Consider the following 27,488-nt stretch of genomic DNA (forward strand, 5'->3'; position numbering starts at 1 on the left):
TTCAACAAGAAATAAGACTACTGTTTCTGTGACAATATTTGTTTTATATGTGTATTTTCTCTTATCTCCATGAATTGATTTGTTCAACTTTCTCTTCAGTGTAAATACAATATATGCAGTCTGCTCTCAAACTGCATATGCAGAAGGGAAAGAAATATGTTAAATAAACTCCATAAATAACCCAGAAACCCTAATTTTAGTCAATAGTTTTAAAGTCCTGCTCCTCATAAAGACACTAAAAACTGAACAGTGACTTGATTAACTTGAGTTTGCCTCACTGTCTCCTGCAGGCATTAGTGACCAGGAAAATGTCAAAAGTTGTGAGGAAAAAGATAAATAAAAATTAAAAATCCCTATAACTGAATACTAGGTAATCAATAGTAAAACATTACATAGCTGACTATGTACTATTTTATAGCACAAATTGTTTAAAATAATGTAGGAAACTGTTTTTACCATATCATTATCTCATAAAACAGAAGTTTTTTTTAAATTTGTATTTATTTATTTACTTTTTTTTAGACAGAGTCTCACTCTATCGCCCAGGCTGGAATGCAGTGGTACAATCTTGGCTCACTGCAACCTCTGCAGCCCGGGTTCAAGCGATTCTCCTGCCTCAGCCTACTAAGTAGCTGGGATTACAGGCACCTGCCACCACGCCTTGCTAATTTTTTTTTTTTTTTGTATTTTTAGTAGAGATGGGGTTTCACCATCTTGGCCGGGCTGGTCTTGAACTCCTGATCTCGTGATCCACCTGCCTCGAGCTCACAAAGTGCTGGGATTACAGATGTGAGCCACCGCTCCTGGTCAAACAGAAGTATTTTTATAAAAGAAAATTCCATAAAAAATATTTGCAAAATACTTAGAAAAAATATCTAAGAGAAAAGGTTGTCAATATAATTTTAGAGCAACTAGTTATTACTGTATATTAGAAAGCAGAAACTTTTGTATTTGCCAGCTCTGACAGTTAGGAAAACTGACAAGATCATCTTTAAAAATGGAGAAGATGGGAGGCCAAGGTGGGTGGATCACCTGAGGTCAGGAGTTCAAGTCCAGCCTAGCCAACATGGTGAAACCCCATCTCTACTAAAAACACAAAAATTAACCAGGTGTAATGGCGCATGCCTGTAATCCCAGCTACTGGGGAGGCTGAGGCACAAGAATCATTTGAACCTGGGAGGTGGAGGTTGCAGTGAGCCAAGATTACGCCACTGCATTCCAGCCTAGGCGACAGAGTGAGACTCCATCTCAAAATTAAAATAAAATAAAATAAAATAAAAATAAAAATGGAGAAGAATTTGATGTTCAGAGCTATAGGTTGGTCAGCTTTTATCTAGCAACTTGAAAGGTGTTAACAGTCCTCATTAAACAGTCATTGCACCCAAAGTGTAAATCAAACCTAAGTGAGCCCCCTGGAGAATAGGAGAAGCACAGGCAATACGCTATTTGAGCCATGACAAACTTAGAGGATTTCTATCTTGGAAAATTAACCTTATCACCTGGGAAGATTTATTTTAATGTAATTATGTTTTATATTTTTTAAAAAAACAAAACATTTAAAAAATAATATAAAAACTGTAAAATCAGCAAAATGTTAAGCAGTTGTTAGTTCACACAGCATTCCTTCAATCTTCTCTCACTGTCTCTTCAGATCTTTACTCAGAAGTGACTGTCTTGGCAAACTCTTGGCTACTCAGCCTCAAATTTCACCCCATACACTTCCTTATCTATTTTCCCTGATCTGCTATTTTTTTCCCTTAATATTCAACTATCATACTATACGTTTTACTCATTTATCTGCTTTATGGTCTGTCTTCCATGTTACTATGCAAGCTGGGATTCTTGCCACCATGTATATCAGCAGCTGGCACATAGTGGGCACTGATAAATTCTTGCTGAAAGAATGAAAGAATGAATGGCAATTGATATTTATTGCTGTTAGGGGTGCAAGTTCTTCAACAAGTAGTTACATTGCCTTGTTAGGAGTTTAACTCAAATAATAGTTACACCTGACATTAGTATGTCTTTAATCTTTATTTACCCCAGGCAGAATACAAGCTCTGTTCAGACACCACTAGAAAACCTTCGTGGAAAATCCTGTATCCTGTTCTCCACAGAAGGGGCCTATTCTCCTCTGTATACTATACCAGCTCTACCAGGTGACTTTTTTTTTCTACTAAAGTCCCCTCTAGTGGTACAGTTGGGTGTTGGCTGCCTTAATTCCATCCTTTTCTCTCAGTGTCACCAGTATAAATGATGACCAAAGCAGAGGTGATACCTGGTGCCCTCTGTGCTGAAGCAACAACAGAAGGTTATTGTAGATTTTTGTTGTTGTTTTTTGTAGAGTGCTTGGCTTTTATAGTGTTAGCCTTCATAGCCTTCATAGCTAGCCTATATAGTATGTTAGTTTGCATGGTATTTTTCTAAAAAAAAATTTTAAAAAAGATTACTTTCTAATAATTAAAAATTGTGAGATTTTAAATAAATATCTGTATTTCTTCCTTCTCCTCAAAAATAAAAGATATGGCACAAATGGTTAATATTCCTTACGGCAAAAATAAGTGGAGCTGAGAGGTGTTCTACCATAAGTGGGACGTTCATTTTTCCCACTCCATCATAATTCCTGCCACTCCCAAGCTAGTTCAGATACTGCAGCCTAGACTCAGATCCTACTTAACATTTATGTTAGAGCTATTTGGTTTCATCACCCCTGACATACTTTACTCATTCATAACCTGCTTAACTCTATTAAGATTTGAACTTCTAAGTCTATTCATAAATAAATGACTGCCCAGTGGGTAAACATATGAATTAATATATATAGCAGTGCAAAAAGTGACTACAAAACTTAGCACCATAAAACATTTATTGTCTCACATGGTTTCTGCGGGTCTAGAATCTGGGAGCAGCCATGTGGGTGGTTCTGGTTTGGAGTCTCCCTTGAGGTTACTTTATAGCTGTTGGCTTGTGCTAAAATCTCGACTGCCTTTCTTCCCACGTGTACTTCTCCACTGGGCTGCTTGAGTGTCCTCATAACATGTCAGCTGGCTTTGCCTAAGGACAGTGATCCAAGAGAGGGCAAAGAAGCTCATGCTTTTTATGACTTTGTCCCCAAAGCCACATATCATCACTTCCGCCTTATACACTTCATTAAAAATGAGAGAGTACCCACACTCAAAGGAAAGAAAGCTAAGCTCTACTTATTAAAAGGAGAAATAGCAAAGTGTTTATGAAACATATCTTGGTTTACAGGTCTTGACTGAGTGATCAAATAATTGCTTTATTTTGATCTGGGTACTATTCTAATTAAAACTAAGAGCCTCGAGTGGTTCCAATTTATAATCCTTGAGGTTTAAAAACTTGTGCAAAGTGTTCAAAGAGATTTTTTTTTAACATAGCTTTAGTATAAACTACTCTTAAATTTGTTAGTGAAAGACAAACTTTCAGTTACTTATCATTCAGCACCTATGTAGCCTCTTTGGGGAACTATCATACATTTGTATATACTAATCACTTCATAGTACAATGACTTGTTTTCTGGATGTGTAATTTCAGGATTCCTGTAGACAAATTTCTTTTTAAACATTTGTAACTGCAGTCTTCAGTAATCCCCTGGATATTGGTGAGGTTCCTGTGTTTAACTTTTTCATTGCTTTTTTTATATGACTATAGTATTCAGCCTCAGCAGCAAGTAGGCCATCATATTTTTTTTTCTCTTCTCAAAGAGAAAGGGTGGAGGTTTTGAAAGAAGGAGAACCCTGAGGAGAAGAGTAAGTTTAAAGCCAAGCCAGAAAATGTTATAGAGACTCTTCTCCTGATTCTCTTTGGTGATGTACTTTAAATTTTAAATCCTCAGACTGCTAGGTGTATTTTGATATGTCCAGTTAACATATTGCCAGTAGAGGCATTACGAGGTTTTTTGTTGTTTGTTTCGAAGCTGAGTCTTGCACTGTTGCCCAGGCTAGAGTGCAATGGTGCAATCTCGGCTCACTGCAAACTCCACCTCCCGGGTTCAAGCGATTCTCCTGCCTCACCTCCCAAGTAGCTGGGATTACAGGCACCCGCTACCATGACTGGCTAATTTTTTGTATTTTTAGTAGAGACAGGGTTTCACTATGTTGACCACGCTGGTCTTGAACTCCTGACCTCATGATCTGCCTGGCCCAGCCTCACAAAGTGCTGGGATTAGAGGCGTGAGGCACCGTGCCTGGCCAAGAGGTTTTTTTTATTTTATTTTATTTTTTATTTATTTATTCTTTATGTTTCAGAGCTACTCAAATTACAGTGGCAAAAAGGGGTATACTTACACAGCAATTTACTTGTTAAGAGAATTTTAATTTCTGCAAGGCGGGGTTCCTCTACAAAGCTGATGTCATAACAGATTCACAGCATTGACACAATATGGGCATTATGATCTCATTCAGATTTTCTCCTTCTTCCATTTATCAGTCAACAAACCTAACATCTTTATTTTTTACTAAGATAGATACCTGCTCCATTTTTTGATACTATATTTACAGCATTGAGCTCTGTTAGTTTAGTATTCATTTTCTACTCAGAACACGGTCAGCAGCAATATTAGCAGAAATAAACCTTCATAAAGCCTTAAATATTTCTACAAGGTAACAATTTTATTATATATTTTCCCTTAAAAGTCACTGACTTTCCTTGAAATATTATTCAAGATTTTTAACACCTTTCCTCTAATTTACTGAGTTCCTTAGTTATGATATTTGATAGTTTGGGTTTCATAAAGTACATTGGAAATAAGTTTTTGAAAACATAATGTGGGTGATGATTTAGATTCTGTTGCAGCTTACTCAACTACTTTCAGAAATTGAACTCTGCTTATTTTTATTTAAAATATGTACAAAGACTCATAAGACAAAATATTATTGTTCATTTTCTAATACTGAGTAATATATTCTGTTTTTTTAAAAAAGTCATCTTATAGACACTATGAAACAATTGTCAATAAATTCCTACTGTAAAATAACCTATTTGTCAAGTACAACCCTTTTGTTTTATATATATGTAACTTCTGGATATATACAATGAAAAGAATGTCAATATAATGCTCTATAAATAGCACAGAAATTGCCCAAAGACTCAAAAGAAAATTGGAGGCTTAAATACAAGATGATTTCTCTTTTACACATTTAAATTTCTCATCTGAAGAAAAACTATTTTAAAAAAACTGATTCTAAGAAATAATTTAGAAAAAATATATAAGTGAAAGGTATAGCAGAAGGACAGTAGTTTAAGAATAAGCTTAAGCAAATGAAAACCACTAAACACCTGATGAAGTATTCTATCACATATCTGGAAATTCCCAACTAGGGAAACGTAGAGAGTGCTTCAAGGACCAAATTAATAGGCATCAGATGCCAACTTTGACATTTCCATAGAACTCTACTTTTCAAAAAGTACATTCATTTAGAACTTCAAGTGATTCTCACAACTTTGTGATATAGGCAGATATTTTAATGTCTATATTTCCCTATAATAAAAATTGAAATAGAGATCATCTTAACACTTAAGGTTTGTTAAAACAATCTCTTATTCTCTTTCCTTCACAAGAGAGAGGAAGACTCATTCTTAAATAAAATTTGCAATATTTAAACCTTGTTCACCTTCATCTAGATATTTTTAATTTAATTGAAAATCAAAGATGATAAAAATACTTTTTGTCTAGAAAATGAATTTCCAAATCTGTCTCAATTAACAACCGTTTACTTATTAACATATACTCATGAAAATTCATTACCAAAAAAAATAATAAAACAACAACAACATCAAAAAAAAACCTCACAAACCTGAGAAATAGTAAAATGGCTGAAAGATTTAGAACATAGAATTAAAAGGCATAAATTTTTACCTATATAAATAAATGTAAAAAATGTATTCAAATGGGCTTTTCATAAATTGTATGTTTTTAAAAATTATTCTGAATATATCACAATATTCAGAATTACAAATATTAAATAATTTTCTGATTATCATCCTGTAACCACAAATGCAATTACTGAAATTCTTTGTAGATTAGCCAATCCTCACACCCCTCACCTACCACAAACTTCAGCTTAGAGCCAGCCATTCACTAAATCAAAATCCAGCCATCCTTAACAAAGAGTTCTTCTTTATACATCCACTCTTAACATCTTTTGAAAAATTCAAACTATCTTTTTAAACTGAAACTTACATTTCAAAAATTAGCTTCTAATACCAATATAGTAGAGGTTAATTATTTGCTCCATGGAAGCCATACCTCCCTTTTAGCTTCCTAATCATTTTACTTACCTGGCACCTTTGTTTCCCTAGAAGATTGAATCAAAGGAATGGAAATAACACCCAAATAAGTAAAATCTCTACTCACTCCAAAATACTGAAAAGAATTATTCAATGGGAAATTATTTTAATCATTGGTCAAATGGACCCTGTTGTCTTGTCTTTTGAATTCTATCTATGAATCAAGCTATTCTTTATTAAATGGAGATAAGCCAGGTTTGACTTTATTGTGACAAATGCACTAGGCCCTTAGACTTTAGAGGACTGTAGTAGAACACAGAAAATAACAATTGTAAAATAATACAAGTCATAGTAAGCCAAGAATCAGTAACAGTAAAGTTAGTATTGCTAACACTAAGTTTCTGATCTGGATAATCTTATAAGTCTGTTTGCTAAAGAGGAAAAGAAGGAAGAGAAGAAAACCTCATAGAAGTGTTCAATTTGAATATAGTTCTGGTGTTAGTGGAGCAGTAACTTTCCTAAGCTTTTAACAGGTCATAATAAATCAGCCCCCAATCAATACAAAGCAACCAAGCTATAGAATAATTTCACTTACCCATGATGGTTAGGGCTGTAGCTTTTGTTAATTCTTCTTTCATTGACTCGATTACTTCTAAATTACCACCATCCAGGTTGCATCTATTTATGGTTCCATTCCCCGAACTGATCCAATAAAGCTTGTTTTCCACATAGTCTATCGATAGACCTGTAATTAAATTTTACAACTTAGACAAAATGATAGCCACTTAAATTGTAATATTCACCTAGCACCACTGGATTTGAGGGGAAAAAATAAGTTGAAAGCTCAGATTTTTGTCTTTACAAATAAGATCTGGCTAATAGGGAAATACACATATGCTGTTTTGGGTTTTTTATTTTGTTAATTTTTTAGAGACAGGGTCTCACTCTGTCATTTAGACTGGAGTGCAGTGGTGCAACTATAGCTCACTGCAGCCTCAGACTCCCAGGCTCAAGCAATCCTCCCATCTCAGCCTCCTGCAGAGCTAGGACTACAAATGTGCACCACTATGCCCAGCTAATTTTTATTTTTATTTTTCTAATAAAAAGGGCTCACTATTTTGCTCAGGCTGGTCTTGAACTCCTGGGCTCAAGGGATCCTGTCACCTTGGCCTCCCAAACTGCTGAGATAACAGGCATGAGCCATGGCACCCAGCCAACATAAACAGTTTCAACTGACAGAAACGTTATACTTTTATAGGCACTTAACAGCTATCTCTATGGATTACCAACATAATCTGTGCCACTGAGAGAAATGACAGCTCCATTTTACAGATACAAAAAATAGTACCCAGAGTAGATAAGAAATCTGTGTTCATAGCTAGTTAGTGGACATTCCAGATAGTTTTTGAAAGTTTCTGTTTCCAAATTGAGTGCCTGCCCTCTTCATTATGCCACTTTGCCTCAGAAAGTTTTAATGTGTAATGACTCATTTGGGATACTAATTTAACTGATGAAATTTATAATTACTCATCTATTTTCCATAAAATTTACTTAGGCAGTTACAGATTTAAATTGGTGATTTCATCCCTCTTCAAGTAAATCCAAAAATGGAAGATTTTCAGCAAATAGTAATTTTACCAAAGTACAGAATTAAATTGAACTCATTTGGTGGTTGATATGGGGGAGATAAACCATTTGGCAAGTGAGTGAATCAAGCCAATGACTTAAGACCCTAATCTCGACCTGGCACAGTGTGTCACAGAGGTAAGGCTAGGCTTTATTGTATTTTATGGGCAACTTCACATATTACAGTGGTGGCCATCATTGTCAGAGTTCTCAGGGTAGGTACTTTTTGTTTGCTAAAGGTCCTTGGCACACATCTACTTAACTACTGGCATGCTCAGCAGAATCAGTATCCACATTTTAACAATAACTCTGTAGAACCATGTTGACCTTCTGTGATCCATAACTACTCACGGAAAAGTACATGTGGGCATATACTCAAGCACACAATGCAACCAACTGTTCCTGGGATCTCTCTCAGAGAATAAAGTGAACAAATCACAAATAATTCCTTCCCTTAAAAAAAAAAAAAGATGAAAAGAAGGAAGGGCAGATGATTGAAGAGACACACAGATTCAAGCGCACTGAGAAAAGGTCAAATATAGCCTAATAATTCTCAACTACAGGGATTCCCAGGACAAAGAATGTGAATTGTTAAATGCATTTATCTCTATGGATTAGACCCTCTTTTTTTTTTCTGAGAGTTGGGGTCTCACTCTGTTGCCCAGGCTAGAATGCAGTGGCACAATCATAGCTCACTGCAGCTTTGAAATCCTGGGCTCAAGCAATCCTCCCACCTCAACCTCCTGAGCTGCTGGAATTATAGGTGTGAGCCACCTTGCCTAGTTCTATTTTTTTTCTTTTTCTTTTAGTAAGTGCAGATTCTATAGGAACAAGGTAAAGCTAGCTTGTGCTCAGAGTCAGGACATGTGTGGAATGTAAGGTAATGACTGGCCACAGGGCTACTGTGTTTCTAACTAAATTCTGTGTCTTGATCTGGGCACTGGTTATATAGGCAAGCTCATTTAATCAACATTTGTCAAGCCATATATTTAGGATGGTTTACTTTTCCATATGTATGTGATTCTACAATATAAAGTTTACATCTAAAATGAGGGAAGAAGCTAGGGAGTATATGGGAAGTTTAAGCAAAATAAAACAAAACCTCCTAAATCAATGCAATACACAATGCCAAGCAATTTAGTTAAGAGGGGGCTTCACAGAGGGAAGAATTTTCTCTTTTTTTTTTTTATTGGATCTGAGTTCACCAGAGTCTATTATTCAACGTCTTTGCTTCTAGACTGTGCCTAGAGGAAAGAGGCTTTGTCATAGTCATCTTATTATATTTGCTGTCTAGCATGATGACTAGAATTGACAAGAAAATTAATAAACATCAAATAAATGGCAGACTATTTAGTTAATTCCATCTTGAAACTATAGCTTCTTTTCAAAGAGTTCTGCCTAGAAAAGTTTAGTTATCTTCTCAACTGAATTTTTTTTTTTTTTTTTCACATGGAGTATCACTGTGTCGCCAGGCTGGAGTGAACTGGCATGATCTCGGCTCACTACAACCTCCACCTCCCATGTTCAAGCAATTCTCCTGCCTCAGCCTCCCAAGTGGCTGGGACTATAGGCATGTGCCACCACTCCCAGCTAATTTTTGTATTTTTAGTAGAGATGGGGTTTCACCATGTTGGCCAGGATGGTCTCGATTTCTTGACCTCATGATCCACCTGCCTCGGCCTCCCAAAGTGCTGGGATTACAGGCGTGAACCACAGCACCTGGCCCCAACTGAATTTTTTAATGTGCTACTTATACCCAGATACTGTAACAAGTATAGAGGAAGCGCAATGATTCAACATCTCTACTTAGTATGACTTAAATATTTAAATTAATTTTAATATTGAATAGCTTCAAATTAATATTTTTAAAATTCACAAAAACAATATTTAAAGTTTCTATATTAATCTCTCTCTATATATGTATGCATATGATGCATATCACATAACTCCCTTCATATATCTTCTTTCCTGTTAAGTATATTAGCTTAACCCTTAAATGTTCTTGGGTGCATTTATTCTCAGGTTCATAAAATAGAATTGCAATGCTTTACAAATCCTCCTGTGAATTTTAAAAACTGGTGACATATGCTTTATATTCACAATATAGATATATATAGAAGTATAATACATATCTCTGAAGTTTATTAATGCAAATGTTTTTGCATCATAAGATTTTTCATTTCGTTATTATCATTCACTAAAGTCCCAACAACACTAAATGATTAATTGGTATACATGATGCTGGAATAATTTCTGAATCAGTTCTCTGTTGTGCTAATATTTAAAAAAATGAATCACTAGGCAGTGAACAAATAATTGTTTAATGCAATTAAAACTACTCAGTGATGTCAGAATGCTAAATCAATACCCATGAGAAAACAGTCAAATGTGAGCATATTTATAAAACTGTCCTGGAACTTATGCAAAGAAATATAATTATGTCTGTATGAAAGGATCCTCAGAATGGGTGACTTAAATTTGAAAATCTTCAAAGGCTATAGAATCTGTCTGAAGAACGTATCGATTGTAATACAGTCTCATTTTTATAAGACATATTTAACTAATTTTTGAAATCATCTGAATCTGGCTATCAAAAGAGGAAATCTAGATCCAATAACATAATAAGTATACGAAAAAATAAGTCACTATTTAAATTGAGAAAAAACTTTATGAAAAGAAAAATTTATCTTTTTACTTTTCTATTTTTATAAAAATACAGCTAATCCATATGCTTTAATTCTAACATTCCTTAGTATCAGTCCCGAATTTTCCTTTATATATTACTTTATTTGAACATTTTGATTTAAATAGGCCAGTTTAATTGTTACTGAGACAAGGAAAATTGCAAAAATTATGTAATTTCTCTCATAATAGAAATATTCTACATATTAATGTAAGAAACTAAATATTTTTAAAATAATGTAATTTACCTACATATATTATTTCATATATTACTGAAAAAATTAAGTTTATTAAGTTTTAAGTGTTGTTGCAATTAAGACTAGGCAGTTCATTTTATGTGTCTCATTTCTTTTCTAAGTGGCTCAAAATTAAATAAATATATTATGCAGTATGGAGTTTAAAAATTGCAAAAGTATAAAAAAGAATTTAAAAAATTAAGAATTAAGGCTTTCAATAGATATTTTTAATACATTTCCATCACTTAGCAAATTTAACTTCTAAATTCTCATCCCTAGCTGAGAATTTTAATTATCTGGAAAGTTATTTTAAAATATTGATCCCAGAGCCCCAGTCCACAAAATTTCAGTTTAATTGGTTTGGGCTGGTCCTGGGCCTCAGTATTTTTAAAATATCTCTGCAGGTAATTTTGTGATATACAATTTAAAAAAATTATGTTAAACATTGCATATTTTTATAAGCTTTCAAATGTAATATTTTAGTAAATTCAACTGGGCCTTTTAAATTTTGCTGGAAAGAGTATCACAATGGTGAAACCTTTGGAGACAGGGGAATGGTAGAGATGTAGATATGGGAAATAGACACACTATGAATATTAAAATGTAGAGGATTAACTTCCAGGCCTCTACACAGGTATAATAAATATAATCAAAATCTTCTAAATATTCTTTTTCTGGCACTAACTTCAGACAGTAGGAAACAACTCCTTCTATTTCTGGGACTGTGAAAGTTTTAGAAACTGACCATTGTAAACACACAAAACATAGAGAAATACCAATAAGTTACATCACATGCTATACCTGTAGAAGAATTATAATATTCTAAATACCCCAAAATGAACATTTTTTCAGGCTTCATCAGAAATGGCATCACTATTCCTATTCCTGGGGCAGAACTGTTTTGGAAACATTAAAACTTTAGCTCTGATGGAGGCTAGTTATTACATGGAGAAGGATTCACTATTAGGCTATCTCAAGAAATGCTTTATCCATCCTGAGAATATTTGGGTTTTGCTGGGTAAAGAATGGATGTGCTGGCTGGGCACTGTGGCTCATGCCTGTAATCCCAGCACTTTGGGAGGCCAAGGCGGGTGGATTACTTTCAGTTAAGAGTTCGAGACCAGCCTGGCCAACTTGGCAAAACTCCATCTCTACTAAAAACACAAAAAAATTATCCAGGTGTGGTGTCACATGCCTGTAGTTCTAGCTACTCGGGAGGCTGAGGCAGGAGAATCGCTTGAACCCAGGAGGTGGAGGTTGCAGTGAGCTGAAATCATGCCACTGCACTCCAGCCTGGGCAACAGAGCGAGACTCTGTCTCAAAAAAAATAAAAAATAAAAAAAAAATAAAAAAGAGAATGTGCTGAGGAAACCCAAGCACTTTGTCTGTTCCATCCCTGGCTTCTCTGTGAAGTGAACACAAATCTAAGGTGTTAGCCTTCAGTTGCCTTGTCTAAGTATTTCTGGCAGCCTTGCCCTTGCTGCTCCACCATTGTGAGGTGGTAATGATAAGAATAATGCCTCATACAATTGTGTCTGACACATGGAAAGCATGAAATAAATGTTAGCTATATTTATGAGTGGTATAAATGTTTATATTTCCCTTTCAAGCTAAGGCTCTATTCTAAAGCTTGCAACCATCTCTCTGGTAATCTCACAACTGATAATTTGGAGATAATCTAATTACTAAAAATGTTGAGATTATGTACTTCATTCATAATCACAATATTCTTTCAATTATAAAACAAGCACATCAAAATTAGAAACTTTTGGTCTGTGAAAAGTAATAAAAGACATGATTTAGTCTGGGATTAAATATTTGCAATCCATGCATCCAACAAAAGGTAAGTATCAACAAAAGAACTTTCAAAACTCAATAGTTAAAAAAAATGCAATTCAAAAATGGGCAAAAGACATGGAGCATGATGACTAGAACAGAGAAGAAAACTTCACAGAAAAGAGAACAGAGAAGAACAGAGAAGAAATATTTCACAGAATAATATATACAAATGGCAAATAAACACATAAAAAGATGTTCAATATCATAGGAAAATGCATATTAAAATGAAAATTGTTATAAACAACCTAAAGTCTAGAAGAAATAAAAGTGTTTTTAAGTGACAATAAGATACACTATATGTCTATTACAATAGCTAAAATAAAAAAGCAGTGAGAACACTAAATGCCAACAAGGATACAGAGAACTGGATAACTGATATACATTGTTAGTGGGAATGTAAAATGGTAAAACCACTCTAGGAAACAATTTGACATTTTCTTATAAAATTGAGCACACTAATGCAATATGACCCGGTATTGCATTCCTGGGAATTTAACTCAGAGAAGTAAAAACTAATCTTCACACAATAATGTGTATATAAACCTTTAAATTACTATTATTTTTTCAAGACAGAGTCTCACTCTGTCGCCCAGGCTGGAGTGCAGTGGCATGATCTCGGCTGACTGCAACCTCTGCCTCCTGGGCTCAAGCGATTCTCTTGCTTCAGCCTCCCATACCGCCCTGCTAATTTTTTGTATTAAATATTTTTTGTAGAGACAGGCTTTGCCACGTTGGCCAGGCTAGTCTTGAACTCCTGGCCTAAAGTGATCTGCCCGGCTCAGCCTCCCAAAGTACTGGAATTACAGGCATCAGCCACCACGCCTGGCCTACATTAATGTTTTTAAAAGCACATTATTCAACAACTAGTCGAGTATACTGCCTTTATCTTAACATGATCTAAATCCTTCCTGGAAATTACCCTTTTCATTTCACCCTGTCAGTTACAGGGCTAAAGTAGTCAACTGATCCCTTACTACTTATCCTATTCAAGGTAAGATTTCAACATTTCCTCCATCCTTCCTAACATAACTCATTTTGCCTCTGACAGTTTGTCCATATCCCGAGCCCTTGATGAGTAGCAAATCTTATGTGCCTTGTGAAAATAACACACACAGAAATAGAGGAAAAACTAGAATCAACGAAATTATTTTTTAAGTGTTTTAAAAGCATTTTAAAAGCTTTAATACCTATAGTTTTATAATTTTCCAAAACTATATTTTATAGCTTCATAAGTAAAATAGAACAAAATATTTTTAAAGCACTGGATTGTGTCACATAAATAATTTTAAACTGTGGTTCCTGACAACACAATGCTAAATATTTCCTTATGTCAGATTTGCTACGCATATAGAAAAATTCAGTTTTGTATACATATCATCCTCTTTTATGCCTTTTATGCCTGCTTTTCTTTTCTGCTGTTACTAAGGAAAGCCCCTCCTCTTCCTGTTGCCTCTTTAAAAAAAAAAAAAAAAAAGTATTTTTTTTCAAGATCGTGTAGCAATTTCAAAATATTATCAATTTGGTTACAATTCTTTTTTCTAATTTTCCTCCCTGCAAAATATTAGTTGTTTATTTTCAGTGTCTGCTTAACTGTATGATGAGCATAGTACTCATGAAAAACATTGGGTGTTTTTGTTTTGTTTAACTCTACTAAAAATCTCATTCAAATGGCTTTTAATTATCAGTGATTTTTTTCCTTCACTGAACTATGTCCTCCTGGAGGATGGTACCAGGTTTTATTTTTAGGGTCTAGTACATAGTGTACACTTCACAACCTTTTTAAAAAATTACCTCCCCCGCACCCCCAACTTAATAACATTTGAATTAAACGAGTAAATGAATAATCAGATGAAAGTGTAATATATTTAAATTATTTGTGTATGTTAGCATGCGTAATTATAATCTTAGTTTGCCAACTCCTCCGGCTTCTTTGTAACCTGTTTGTAACATTTCTTTTGAGATGTGCAGTCGTAAATGGAATGTGCTTCTTACACAATAAAAGTGATTGTGCTGAGTAATAAGTATATATCAATAATAGAAATGCATAATATTGAACAAGGAAACATATCCAAGACTTTTTTAAAAAATTTACTTCTAAAAACTGAGGTTCCTTATTTTATTTTGATGTGGGAAAAAGTGCTTAAGAATGTTATCTATGAATATAATTCACACTCTACTTCATACAGTGTATGAGTTGGAATAAAGTAATAGAAAATGCCTGGTAGATTTCAAGAAGATGTACTGCAAGTTTAAGTAAACAAATAACTTTCATTTGGGATTACATTGAAAATAAAGGGGAGGCCGGGCGCCATGGCTCACACCTATAATCCCAGCACTTTGTAAGGCTGAGGCGGGCAGATCACGAGGTCAGGAGTTCAAGACCAGTCTGGCCAATATGGTGAAACCCCATCTCTACTAAAAATACAAAATTAGCCACTCAGGAGGCTAAGGCAGGAGAATTGCTTGAATCTGGGAGGCAGAAGTTGCAGTGAGACAAGTTGCGCCACTGCACTCCGGCCTGGGCGACAGAGTGAGACTCCGTCTCAAAAAAAAAAAAAAAGAATAAACGGGAAACATCAAAGAAATAAAAATATATAGTACACAAGATTCCTAAGAATATCCATGAAGGGTAATGTTGATTGACAAGCCAAGTTCCTTTATATGAGGCTTAAGGGATAAAATTCATAATATAAGGGCATTTTAAACATAGAAATCACTGTAATCAGTAAAGTAAAATCTTCTGATATGTAAACTGCTCTAAGCATTTAATATATCCAAGACTGAGCAATACATCTTAATTGAGAATATTTAGCTCAACAATGGATAACTGGAATGCTGATGTTGATTTGTATTTAACAGAAACAAAGTTATTCAGCCTAAATTGCCTGAAGGCTGCAATTACTCAGTCTTTAGTGACACATACTCATAAAATGCCAAGTTGAGCATTTTCATATGATTATGATGCACTTCTATTTTAAGTATGTCACATGTGGATTTAACAGCAAACAAGCAAGGGAAGTCAGTGAATTACAATATAAAAACAATTCCTCAAACTAGAAAGTCTAGTGTATCAGTGGCATTGCCATTTCACAGCAATTAAAGATTCAGAAATAATTAACTGTGAGGCACAATTGGCTAAGAGGTGAAATTGGACCTAACTGGGTCCACATTTCTTAGGAGTAAGCCAGTTCTGGATTTTTCCCTTTCCCACATTCCACGCTTGAAAAGTATCAGCTTTATTCCCTGATCTTTGCTGAGGTCAAGTAACTACTATATGAAATCAGCCTCTCTGGGCGCAGCATAATGGTTAAGATTTCATATGGTTTTGGAAGCAAATAAACTTGGATTTTTAAACCCAGCTTTCATTGTAGACTACCTTCTTTCGACAAGACTCAGTTTCTGAATCTATAAAGGAAGAAAAAGAACTTCTTCCAGAAATAATTGTTATGAGATGATTAATGCAAAGCATTTTGAAAGTGGCTGACATATTGCAAGTGCTTAAAAAGCAGTCACTATGATTATATTATTTTTGTTGCCAGAGTGATCATGGTTCTACCATATGAAACCATATGAAAGATCTCAATAAGTGCATGCAGACACAAAGGTGTGGCCTCATGATGAGAATACAGGTACTACAAAGGGTGTTAGGTAATAATTGCTATGAGCTAATTGATGCTGCTCCATTTTTACCAGGCAGAATATAGTGTTTTCTCCTCACATTCTGGAAAAAAAAATAAAATGTATAATCTGACAACAATATGCACGAGAAGAAACTCAATTGAACAGTGGCTATTCTTAATTGTTTAATTTTCTTCACTGAAATTTAAGGAATACTGTAGGCAGTTTGAGCCAGAGCTCACACAGACTCATCATTAAATAATAATTACAATAATTGCTTGCAATAAGTAAATGAAATTACAATGAGCAAATAATGCAGTGATTAATGCCCTATGTATTTAAGCATTTCATGGTGTAATGATCATGTATGCCAGCAACAATAGGTTTGTATTTATTTTTTCACACATTCATATATCCATTCACAGTACTGTAAAATTCCATTTTAGAAATCACTCAGTGGAACAGTTCTGAAGGAATCTTTTAAAGTGGTGTTACAATGACATGGACTACTTAGAGTATTTCAAATATCCTATGTCAAGTGTTTCCTTGTGAAACAACTTTGATTCTACATTAAATATAGTTTATATATAGTTTAACTATAGTTCAGATATAAAACACAGAAATATTTTATCCAATTATTTGCATAGCAGTTTTAAATTATTCAGAAAGACAGAAAAAAAAGTAAAATATTATCCTTAGCAAACTACTACAGGAACAGAAAACCAAATAACACATGTTCTCACTTATAAGTGAAAGCTGAATGATGTGAACTCATGACCACAGAGAAGGGAACAACAGACACTGCAGTCTACTTGAGGGTGGAAGGTGGGAGGAGGGTGGGAGAGGAGCAGAAAAAAATAGCTATTAAGTACTAGGTTTAATACCTGGGTGATGAAATGATCTGAACAACAAACCTCAATGACATGAGTTTACCTATATAACAAACCTTCACATGTACCTCTGAACCTAAAACAAAAGTTAAAATAATAGCAAAAGGAATTTAAAAAAATAAAAAAAATAGAAAACACAATAATCTGAAATTCTTTCGTATTTTCTCTTAATTAGTAAGAAATATAAGCTATTAAATATATTTAAAAAAATGGTTGAGGCACGCACAGTGAAAATACTCTTTTTTTTAAAAAGTTACTATGCACTGTACTTTTAATCTGGTTTAATCTATATGAGGCCTTTTGGGATAGATCAAAAATTACAATTAATAGGGTTGAAATAAATGAGGGATTACTGTAAAAATTTTTTGATTTCATCTTTATTCCCTGTGCTAAGAAGATTTGTCAATAAGTAGATGACTATATTTATTTTTGCCTGTTCTTTAATTTTATGAGAAATCTGTCATTGAGGTGCTAATGAGAGCCCAGTGGCCACAGGGTTAGACAGGAGAAGCTAGAGAAAAAGCAAGAGGAATAAGTGGAGAAGAAAATTGAGAAGTGTAACATTTCCAACTTTTTCTTCCTAGCTAGTCATGTACTTACATAGCAACCCAGGTGCATATACATATTTGTACCCTATATTTGAGAAAATAATGGTATAAATATAAATCTGGGAACACTTTAATATGTTTTTTATTCCTTGGATACATCAAATGAAATGCAACATGAATCCATATCCAGGTCACCAAGTATGCACTTCCAGTGGAAATATTCTTTCTAAATATCACACATTCACAAATTAATCTTATTCAACTGAGACACATCAATAAATCTTAGATTTAGTCAATCCTGTAGAGACTCTTGCTATAGGATAGGAAACAGTATTCACTCAACAAATATTTATTGAAAATCTACTTATGTGCCAAAATTGTGCTATACGTTGAGGATATAATAGTAAATAAAGCAGATACGGTCCCTAGCTTTTGGTGCTTCTCTTTTAGTTGATGAGGCAGTAGGTAACCATATAGTCAACAAACAAATTAAAAATTTAAATGATAACAGAGCTAAAAAATAGAATACAGTCCTAAAAGTGTCTGTTTTAAAAGAATTCAGCCTGGTCACAGAGGTCAGGGAAGGGTTCTTGGAAAATAACACTTGGCTTATTAGATAGGAGTCAGTGAACTAAACTAAGAGGAGATAGGAGAAATTTCTGGGCAAAGAAATAACTCGTTAAAATGTAATATTAGTGAAAAGAGCCTAAAAATTGGGAGAATATCAAAGGAGGGAAATATGGCTGGAGTGGGAAGTTTCGGTCACACTGCCCTTCGTTTTAGATTCTAAACTCCTTGAAGAAACTGTTCATATCACTTTTGGTCATGTTGTCTCCCAGTAACTGGCATATTATAGGAAGTACCTTTTTTTTTAGTTTTTTTCTTCAAGACTCCCACATGCATACAAACCAACATGTGGATCTTCACCATGTTCCTTATGTTTTTTTTTTTTTTTTTTTTCCCATCGGGATGTAAACATTGCAAAGCCAGTATTACATAAAGTCCTCTGTATCATCCACAGTGTCCAACATAACACATTTAACTCATTAAGATAGTAGCTGTGTATAATATTAGTAGTAACATAATCATAATTCATGTATTTTGATGAATTTAGATTTTAAAAAGAAGGATCAATTGTGGAATTGTTTTTTTTTTTCTTTAACAGAGCTCGTATTTAGATTACAGGTAAACAATTATGGAAATCAACATTTGAACCAACATAAACACAACTACTACACTTGCAAGGATATACGGCAGTGGATAAACTACAGAAAAGTTTGTGTTCAAAACATGTGATGATTACTTTCATGTGTCAACATAGCTAGGCTGTGATACCCAGTTATTCAATCAAATACTATCCTGGGTGTTGCTGTGGAAGTATTTTGCTGATGTGATAACTATCTGCAATCAGTTGACTTTAAGTAAGGGAGATTATACTCAAAAATCTGGATGGTCCTGATTCAATCAGTTGAAAGGCCTTATGAACAGAATTGAGGTTTCCCTGACAAAGAAACTCATTTTGTCGTCTTCAGCTTCAGCTCCTGCCTGAGAGTGTCAAGCATGTCTTTAGTGTTAGCCTGCCTAAGGGCTAGCCAGTTTTCAGGATCTCATAAGTCAAAATTTTGCAACAAATAACATATATGTAGGTATACATATACATCAGGTCCTTGAATAACATTTTGGTATAACATTGACAAGGGAAAAAAATGATTCCCACCTGGGGCCACTATCTGTATGGAGTTTGCCTGTTCTCCCTATATCTGTGTGGGTTTTCTCTGAGTGCTCTGGTTTCATCCCACATCCCAAAAATATGCATGTTAGGTTAATTGGCATGTTTAAATTGCCCCAGTTGAAGAGACTGACACCATCAAAATTGCAGAAGAGAAGCCAGATGGCTTCACTCTCCCCAAGAGAAAACCAAAAATAATTATCCAGTGCCAAGATGATCACCAGCAATATCCAGGAACTCAAGTCTGAGACTGAGATGATCCCTGAAGCCATAGAGAAGTGAAAAACTCTGAGCAGACAGTAAGAGAAATGGGCCTTTCGATTCATAATGCCCCTCCCCCAATCTGCCAGGCACCATGCATGAATGATTCCTCCTAGACTCATGGTTTCTGCACTGGAAAAAGTGAGATCAAGGCAGAGCCAGCTTCCCTAGCATCTTGGATCCCCTTTTAAGAAAACTATTACTGTCTGGACCCACAGGAAGAATCATGAGGGCCTGTAGGGAGAAAACCCCTGAGGGCAGCTAGAGACACAAAGGGGAGGTGGGATTAGAAACCTCAGCCTGTGAAACACTGTTCTTTATCTCAGCCAAGGGGACACCAAATAAAAGTAGCTATTCAGCAGCAACACACCATAGGAGGCAATCTCAATGAGTATTCTGAGCATGAAGCCCCAGCCAGTCTCCTACAGAGCCAAGGTATCCTCCTTAGGAACCCCACTCCAATTCAGGACCAGAAGTGTTCTGAACACCTGTGAGAGCCAAGGTAAATTTGGGATTAATATGCCATCTAATGCCAAAAAAAAAAAAAAAAGCCATCAATCTAGGATTAAGTTGATTTACAAGTGACTGCAAAGAAACTCTAAGCAAACATACCCTAGAAAACCAACACAAGCCAGACACAAGTAAAGACCTTCAATGAAAAGCTATAGACATGCATCCATAAGAAACAACAGCAAACAGGGAACCAAGACCTCCTCAAATGGACAAAACAAAGAGCCAGTGACTAACCCTAGTGAGACAGCAATTTGTGAGCTCTCAGATCAAGAATTCAAAATGGTAGTTCTGAAGAAACTCACTGAACTCCCAGGTAACACGGAAAATCAATTCAGAAACTTATCAGAGAAAGTAACAAATAATAAAATAATAATTTTAAAAAATCAAACAGAAATCTTAGAAGTGAGAAACAAGTTTCCTGAACTAAGAAATGTACTAGAGGCAAGAGCAGAATGGATCAAGTAGAAGAAAATAAGTAAGCTTAAAGAGAGGCTATCAGAAACCATACAGTAAAAGGATAAAAAGAAAAATAATAAAAAGAAATGAAGAACACCTGCAAGATATAGGGAATAACCTCAAAAGTGTAAATCTAAGAGTTATTAGCGTATAAGGGAGTTGAGAAAGAGCAAGGAGTAGAAAACTTATTCAAATAAATAATAACAGAAAACATACCAAACCTAAAGATAAAAATATCTAGTTATAGGAAGATCAGAGATCACCAAACAGATTCAAACCAAATAAGACTATCCCAAAGCATATAATAATCAAGTTCTGAAAGGCTAAAGACAAAGCAAGGATCCTAAAAGCATCAAGAGATAAGAAGCAAATAACACATAAAGGAGCTCCAATTCACTTGGCAATAGACTTCTCAATAGAAACCATATAGGCCTGGAGAGAGTGGGGTGACATAGTTAAATTACTGAAAGAAAAAGCTGCTGAGCAAGAATACTGTACCCAGAAAGCTTTCCTTCAAACATGAAAGAGAAATACAGTCTTTCCCACACAAACAAAAGCTGAGGGAACTCGCAATGACTAGATCCATCTTACAAAAAAAAATTCTAAAGGGAATTCTTCAATATGCAAAAAAAAGATGCTAATATGCAAAAAGAAAACAATTGATAGTCTAAAACTCATTTCTAAAAGTAAGTATAAAGACAAATTCATAATACTCCAAAAATAAGTAACAAAATGGCAGTAGTAAGTCCTTACTTATCAAAAATAATATTGAATGTAAATAGATTAAATTCTCCAATTTTTAAAAGACACAAAGCAGCTGAATAATTTTTTTAATTCAGGCTTTTTTATTTAGGCTATATGCTACTTGTAAGAAACTCATTTCACCTATAAAAAGACACACATAGGCTGAAAGTGAAGAGATGGAAGAAGATAGCCCATGTAAATAAAAATCAAAAGCAGAGCAAGAGTAACTATTCTTATAGTAGATAAAACAGACTTTAAATCAAACTTAAAAGGAGACAAAGAAGGTCAACATATAATAAAAAAGAGATTAATTCAGTAGTAGGATATAACAATTCTAAATATATATGCATCCAACACCAAGGCACCGAAATATATAAAGCAAACATTAATAAATCTAAAGGGAGAGAGAGAGACTGTAACACAATAATAATGGAGGAATTTAACACCTCACTCTCAGTAATTGACAGATCATTGAGATGGAAAATCAACCAAGAAACAATGATGTTCAACTACACTCTAGACCAAATGAATCAAACCAACATTTACAGAGTATTTTGTCCAACAGCTACACAATGCACATTCTTCTCATCAGCACATGGAACATTTTCCAGGATAGGATCTATGTGAGGCCACAAAATAAGTCTCAACAAATTCAAAAAAGTCAAAATTGTATCAAGTTTCTCTCTGACCACAATGGAATAAAACTAGAATTCAATAATAAGAGAAACTTAGAAACAATACAAACACATGACAATTAAACAACATGCTCCTGAATAATCAATGGGTCAATGAAGAAATGAAGAAGGAAATTTTGAAAATTTCATGAAACAAATAAAATTAGAAACATAACATACCAAAACTATGCTATAAAGCAAAATCAGGGAAGTTTACAGCAATGAACACCTACATCAAAAAGTTAAAAGATTTTAAATGAACATCCCAATGAGGCACTCAAGGAACTAGACAAGCAAGAATAAACCAATCCCAAAAGTAGTAGAAGAAAAATAATGATAAGGATCCAAACAGAAATAAATACAATTGAGAATAAAAAATAATATAAAAGATAAATGACATAAAAAGCTATTTTTTAAAAGACAAAATTGACAAACCTTTAGCTAGACTAATTAAGGAAAAGAAAGAAAAGACAAAATCAGAAACAAAAAAAGCAGACATAACAGCTGATACCACATAAATACAAATAATCCTTAGGGACTATTACGAACAACTAAACACTAACAAATTGGAAAACCTAGAATAAATGGATAAATTTCTGAATACGTACAACCTACAAAGACTGAACCATGAAGAAATAGAAAAACCAAAGAGACCAGTAATGAGTAATGAGGTTAAATGAAAATAAAAAATACTCCATCAAAAAAAAAACCCAGGACCTACCTGATGACTTCACTAGCAAATTATACCACACATTTAAATAAGAACCAATGCCAATTCTACTCAAAGTATTTATAAAACTTGAAGTGGAGGGAATACTTCCAAACTCATTCTAAGAGGCCAGCATTTCCCTGATGTTAAAACCAGACAAAGACATAACAAAAACTAGGAAAACTATATCCCTAATAAACATAGATGCAAAAATCTTCAACAAAACACTAACAAACCAAATTCGACAACATATTGAAAAGATTATTCACCACAATCAAGTGGGAATTATTCCAGTGATACAAGGATGGTTCAACCTATGCAAATTAATAAATATGATAAATCACATTAACAGAATGAAGAACAAAAGACATATAATCATTTCCTTAGATGAAAAAGCATTTTTAAAAATTCAACATCCCTTTATGATAAAAAATACTTCTCAGCAAACTGGGTGTAGAAGAATCAGACCTAAAAACAATGAAGGCCATATATAATAAATCCAAAGCTAACTTCATACTGAGTGGAGAAAAAATGAGAGCTTTTCCTCTAAGTTCTGGAACAAGACAAGGATGTTTCTATTACTACTTATTTTCAACATAGTACTGGACGTCCTAGCAAACTAGAAAGGAAGAAGGCAAATTATTTTTGTTTTAAGATGCACGATATTATACTTAGGAAAACCTAAAGTCCCCACCAGAAATCTATTAGAACTGATAAACAAATTCAATAATGTTGCTGGATTTATCACACAATAATCAGTGGCAGTGATATCAGCCAATGGTGAGCAAACTGAAAAAGAGATTAAGAAACAATCCCATATGCAATTGCTACAAAAAATATAAAATGCCTAGAAATAAATTTAACCAAAGAAATAAAAGATCTCTACAAAGAAAACAATAAACTACTGATGAAAGAAATTGAAGAACACACACAAATAAGTGAAGATATTCCATGCTCATGGAGTAGAACAATTAGAATTGGTAAAATGTCAACACTACCCAAAGCTACCCACAGATTATATGCAATCTCTATCAAGAAACCAATGACGTTACAGAGCCACAAAAGACCCCAAATAGCCAAAACAATCCTAAACAAATAAATAAATAAAGATGGAGACATCACATTACTTGACTTCAAAATGTAGTACAAAGACATAGTAAACAAAACGGCATGGTGCGATATAAAAACAGACATAGAGAACAGTGGAACACGCTAGAGAACTCAGAAATAAATCCATACACTTACAGCCAATACATTTTTGACAAAGGCACCATGAACATACGTTGTAGAAAGGACAATCTCTTCAATAAATAGTGCTGGGAAAACTAGATATCCCTATGCAGAAGAATGAGACTAGATTCCTATCTCTTGCCATATACAAAAGTCAAATCAAAATGAATTAAAGCTTGAATCTAAGATGTAAAACTATTAAACTACCGAAAGAAAACATTTGGGGAACACTTCAGGACATGGGTCTGGGCAATGATTCCTTGGCTAAACTTTCAAAAGCACAGGCAACAAAAGCAAAAATAGCAAATGGGATTATATGAAACAAAAAGGTTTCTGCACAGCAAAGGAAACAATCAACAAAGAGAAGAACAAATCTACAGAATGGAAGAAAATATTTACAAACTATCCATTTGACAAGATATCAATAACCAAAATATATAAGGAACTCAATTCAATAGCAAAATAACTAATAATGTGATTTTAAAATGGGCAAAAGATCTGAGTAGATATGTCTCAAAAAAAGACACACAATTGGCCAGCAGATATATGAAAAAATGTTTAACATCACTAACCATCAGGGTAACGTCACACAAAACTACAATGGGATAACACCTCACCCCAGTTGGAATGGTTATTATCAAAAAGACAAGAAGTAACAGTAGCTAGTGAGGAGGTATAGACATGGAAATACTCCTACATTGTTGGTGGGAAAGTAATTTAATACAGTTGACCTTCAATCAACAATGGTTTGAACTGCATGGGTTCACTTATACGTGATTTTTTCTTTCAAACAAGGACAGATCGAAAATACAGGGTATTCACAGGATGCAAAACCCACATATTTGGAGGGCCAACTTTTTGTGTACCCACTCCTGCAGGGTGGACTCCACAATCTGAGTATGTGTGGATTTTGGTATATGTGGGTGGTCCTGGAACCAATCCCCCATGTATGCTGAGGGACTGTACAGCCACTATTGAAAACAGTATGAAGATTCTTCAAAAGACTAAAAATAGAGCTACCATATGATCCAGCAATCTCACTGCTGAGTATATATTCAAAAGTAAGAAATGTAGTATATAAAGAGATACCTGCACTAGCATGTCTATTGCAACACTATTTACAATAATCATAAGTGTCTATCATTAGCTGGATGGATAAACAAAATGAGGTACATATACACAATGGAATAGTATTCAGCCATAAAAAAGAATGCAATTCTGTCATTGGCAACATGCATGGAGCATCAGGTCATTATGTTAAGATAAATTGGTGAGGCACAGAAAGACAAATACCACATGTTCTCCCACATATATGGAAGCTAAAAAAGTAGATCTTTTGTGGGTAGAGAGTTGATTGGTGGTTACAAGAGACTGGAGAAGGTACAAAGGAGTAGGGGGATGAAGAAAGTTTGGACAATCAGTACAAAAGTACAGTTAGAAAAAATAAGATCTAGTGTTTGATAGTAGAGGGACTACGGTTAACAATAATGTATTGTCTAGTTCAAAATAGTCAGAAGAGAAGAAATGTTCCCAATGTAAAGAAAAGTTGCAGATTTGAGGCAACGGATATCTCAATTTCCTTGATTTAATCTTTACATATTATATGCATGTATCAAAATATCACATGCATTCCACACTATGCATTATCATTATGTATCAGTTAGAAAAAGATTGTCCCAATATAAGTGAGAGTGTGTGTGTGCATGAGTGTGCCCTGTGATGAAATAGTGTCCTTTCCAGGGTTGGTTCCCACTTTGTACTCTGAGCTGTCAGGATAGGCTTGAGTAATCCTGTGACCTTAAACTGGAATAAATGGGTTAGAGAATGAATGAATGAATACAAATTATTGTCAAATAAAAGTTTGTAAAGTACACAATAATCACACAAATCCACAACAGGAAATGATATGGTATGAAAGTACTCAGCAAGCCTGCCGTATTTGTTATTGTTTGGTTTTAAACTATGTGGCAGTAGAAGGTGTTCTTTGCCATTGTCACTTGGCAAACATTTATTTCTTGGTTTAGCCCACCACAACTATGACCACCATCACTCACTGATTCACCAAAAATTGGTTAAAATCTTACGTGTTTTCATTAGTCTTTCTTAAATGTATATATGCCTCACATTTATTTCAATGCTTAATATTACAAGTGTTTTGGGTCTTTATTTAGAAATTTATTAATGTTTTTGTTGCCAGATATATGCTCTAGAAACAGCTCTTGTTTATATTAATGAGCCTATGGTGAAATTGTTTTCTTTATATGTCTTTTGGCTTTAAAGTCACAGTTTCCAAGAACATGTTGATGATGTTAAGTGGTGACTTACTGTATATACATGTATACACACCCATAATTGGCTTTCTTTCTCTGGTAGAACTCTGACTATTGTGGGTCTGTTTTTCAGAGTCAGCTGGTGAACGAACATGTTAGTGTACAAATTTTTTACAAAGGTTATGTTTAATGTGTTTTAAAGGGGTTAAAAAAATCCCTGAAACAAAGGCTTAATTTTATAAATGAGAATCAAAACCATAAGCACAGTTTATTGTCTACACTAACATGACTTTACTATTTTACTGTTTTTAATAACATAACATTACTAGCCCAAGAAATTATTGCCCATGAAGATAAAAGTTGCCGATAATATTGTTTATTTCAAGATCTTCCTGAGAGACTCATCAACTCTTCAGCAAGAAAAGCATCAAACAACATTTTATAACTTAAGGCTCTTCAAACAACTTCCCCTCAGAATCTTTTTGCTGTTCTAACCAGTCTGAAATTTTTATATAATGATCCTTACTCAATCCTAACTATACCTTCATTTGAAAGACCTACCTTAAACCAGACTTTAAAATCTCAATTACAATCTGTTTTTTATTTTTATTTATTTTTTTTTTTGAGACGCAGTCGCTCACTCTGTCATCAGGCTGGAGTACAGTGGCACGATCTCGGCTCATTGCAACCTGTGCCTGCTGAGTTCAAGCAATCCTGCCTCAGCCTCTCGAGTAGCTGGGACTACAGGCGCATGCCATCATTCCCAGCTAATTTTTGTATTTTCAGTAGAGACGAGGTTTCACCATTTTAGCCAGGATGATCTGGATCTCATGACCTCGTGATCTGCACACTTTGGCCTCCCAAAGTGCTGGGATTACAGGCGTGAGCCCCCGCGCCTGGCCATAAATCTAAATTACAATTTCAACTTTGCTCTTTCCTCTCTTAGATACTACTAAGACTTGGCCAGTTAGTGTTCTCTTTTACGACTGTCAAGAAGAAAGTCAGCTGTGTCTAAACAACGGGTCGTTTTGGTAACACTTGGAGGAGCCAGAACCAACAGAGGAAAGAAGATGAAAATAAACTCATGAGTTCACTATCCAGAATTGAACACTACTAACATTTCATTATACTTAATTTGAATACTTTTATTAAATATAAACTAAATTTAACTCATACTGTTAAAATTACCTTTGATAAAGAAGAAAGTTCTCTTT

General features: G+C 34.4%; 1 protein-coding gene across 2 annotated transcripts in view; it reads right to left on the reverse strand.

The window, feature by feature from the left end:
* LRP1B (LDL receptor related protein 1B) overlaps nucleotides 1-27,488 on the reverse strand; it is a 1,892,531-nt gene that overhangs the window by 575,027 nt on the left and 1,290,016 nt on the right. For both annotated transcript variants that reach the window (XM_031008804.3, XM_055380092.2), the window contains exon 32: nucleotides 6,845-6,994. In XM_031008804.3, the coding sequence (XP_030864664.2) occupies nucleotides 6,845-6,994 (150 nt within the window). The remainder of the gene's footprint in view (nucleotides 1-6,844; nucleotides 6,995-27,488) is intronic.

The sequence above is a fragment of the Gorilla gorilla genome, chromosome 11 (assembly GCF_029281585.2).
Source record: "Gorilla gorilla gorilla isolate KB3781 chromosome 11, NHGRI_mGorGor1-v2.1_pri, whole genome shotgun sequence".
NCBI lineage: Eukaryota > Metazoa > Chordata > Mammalia > Primates > Hominidae > Gorilla > Gorilla gorilla.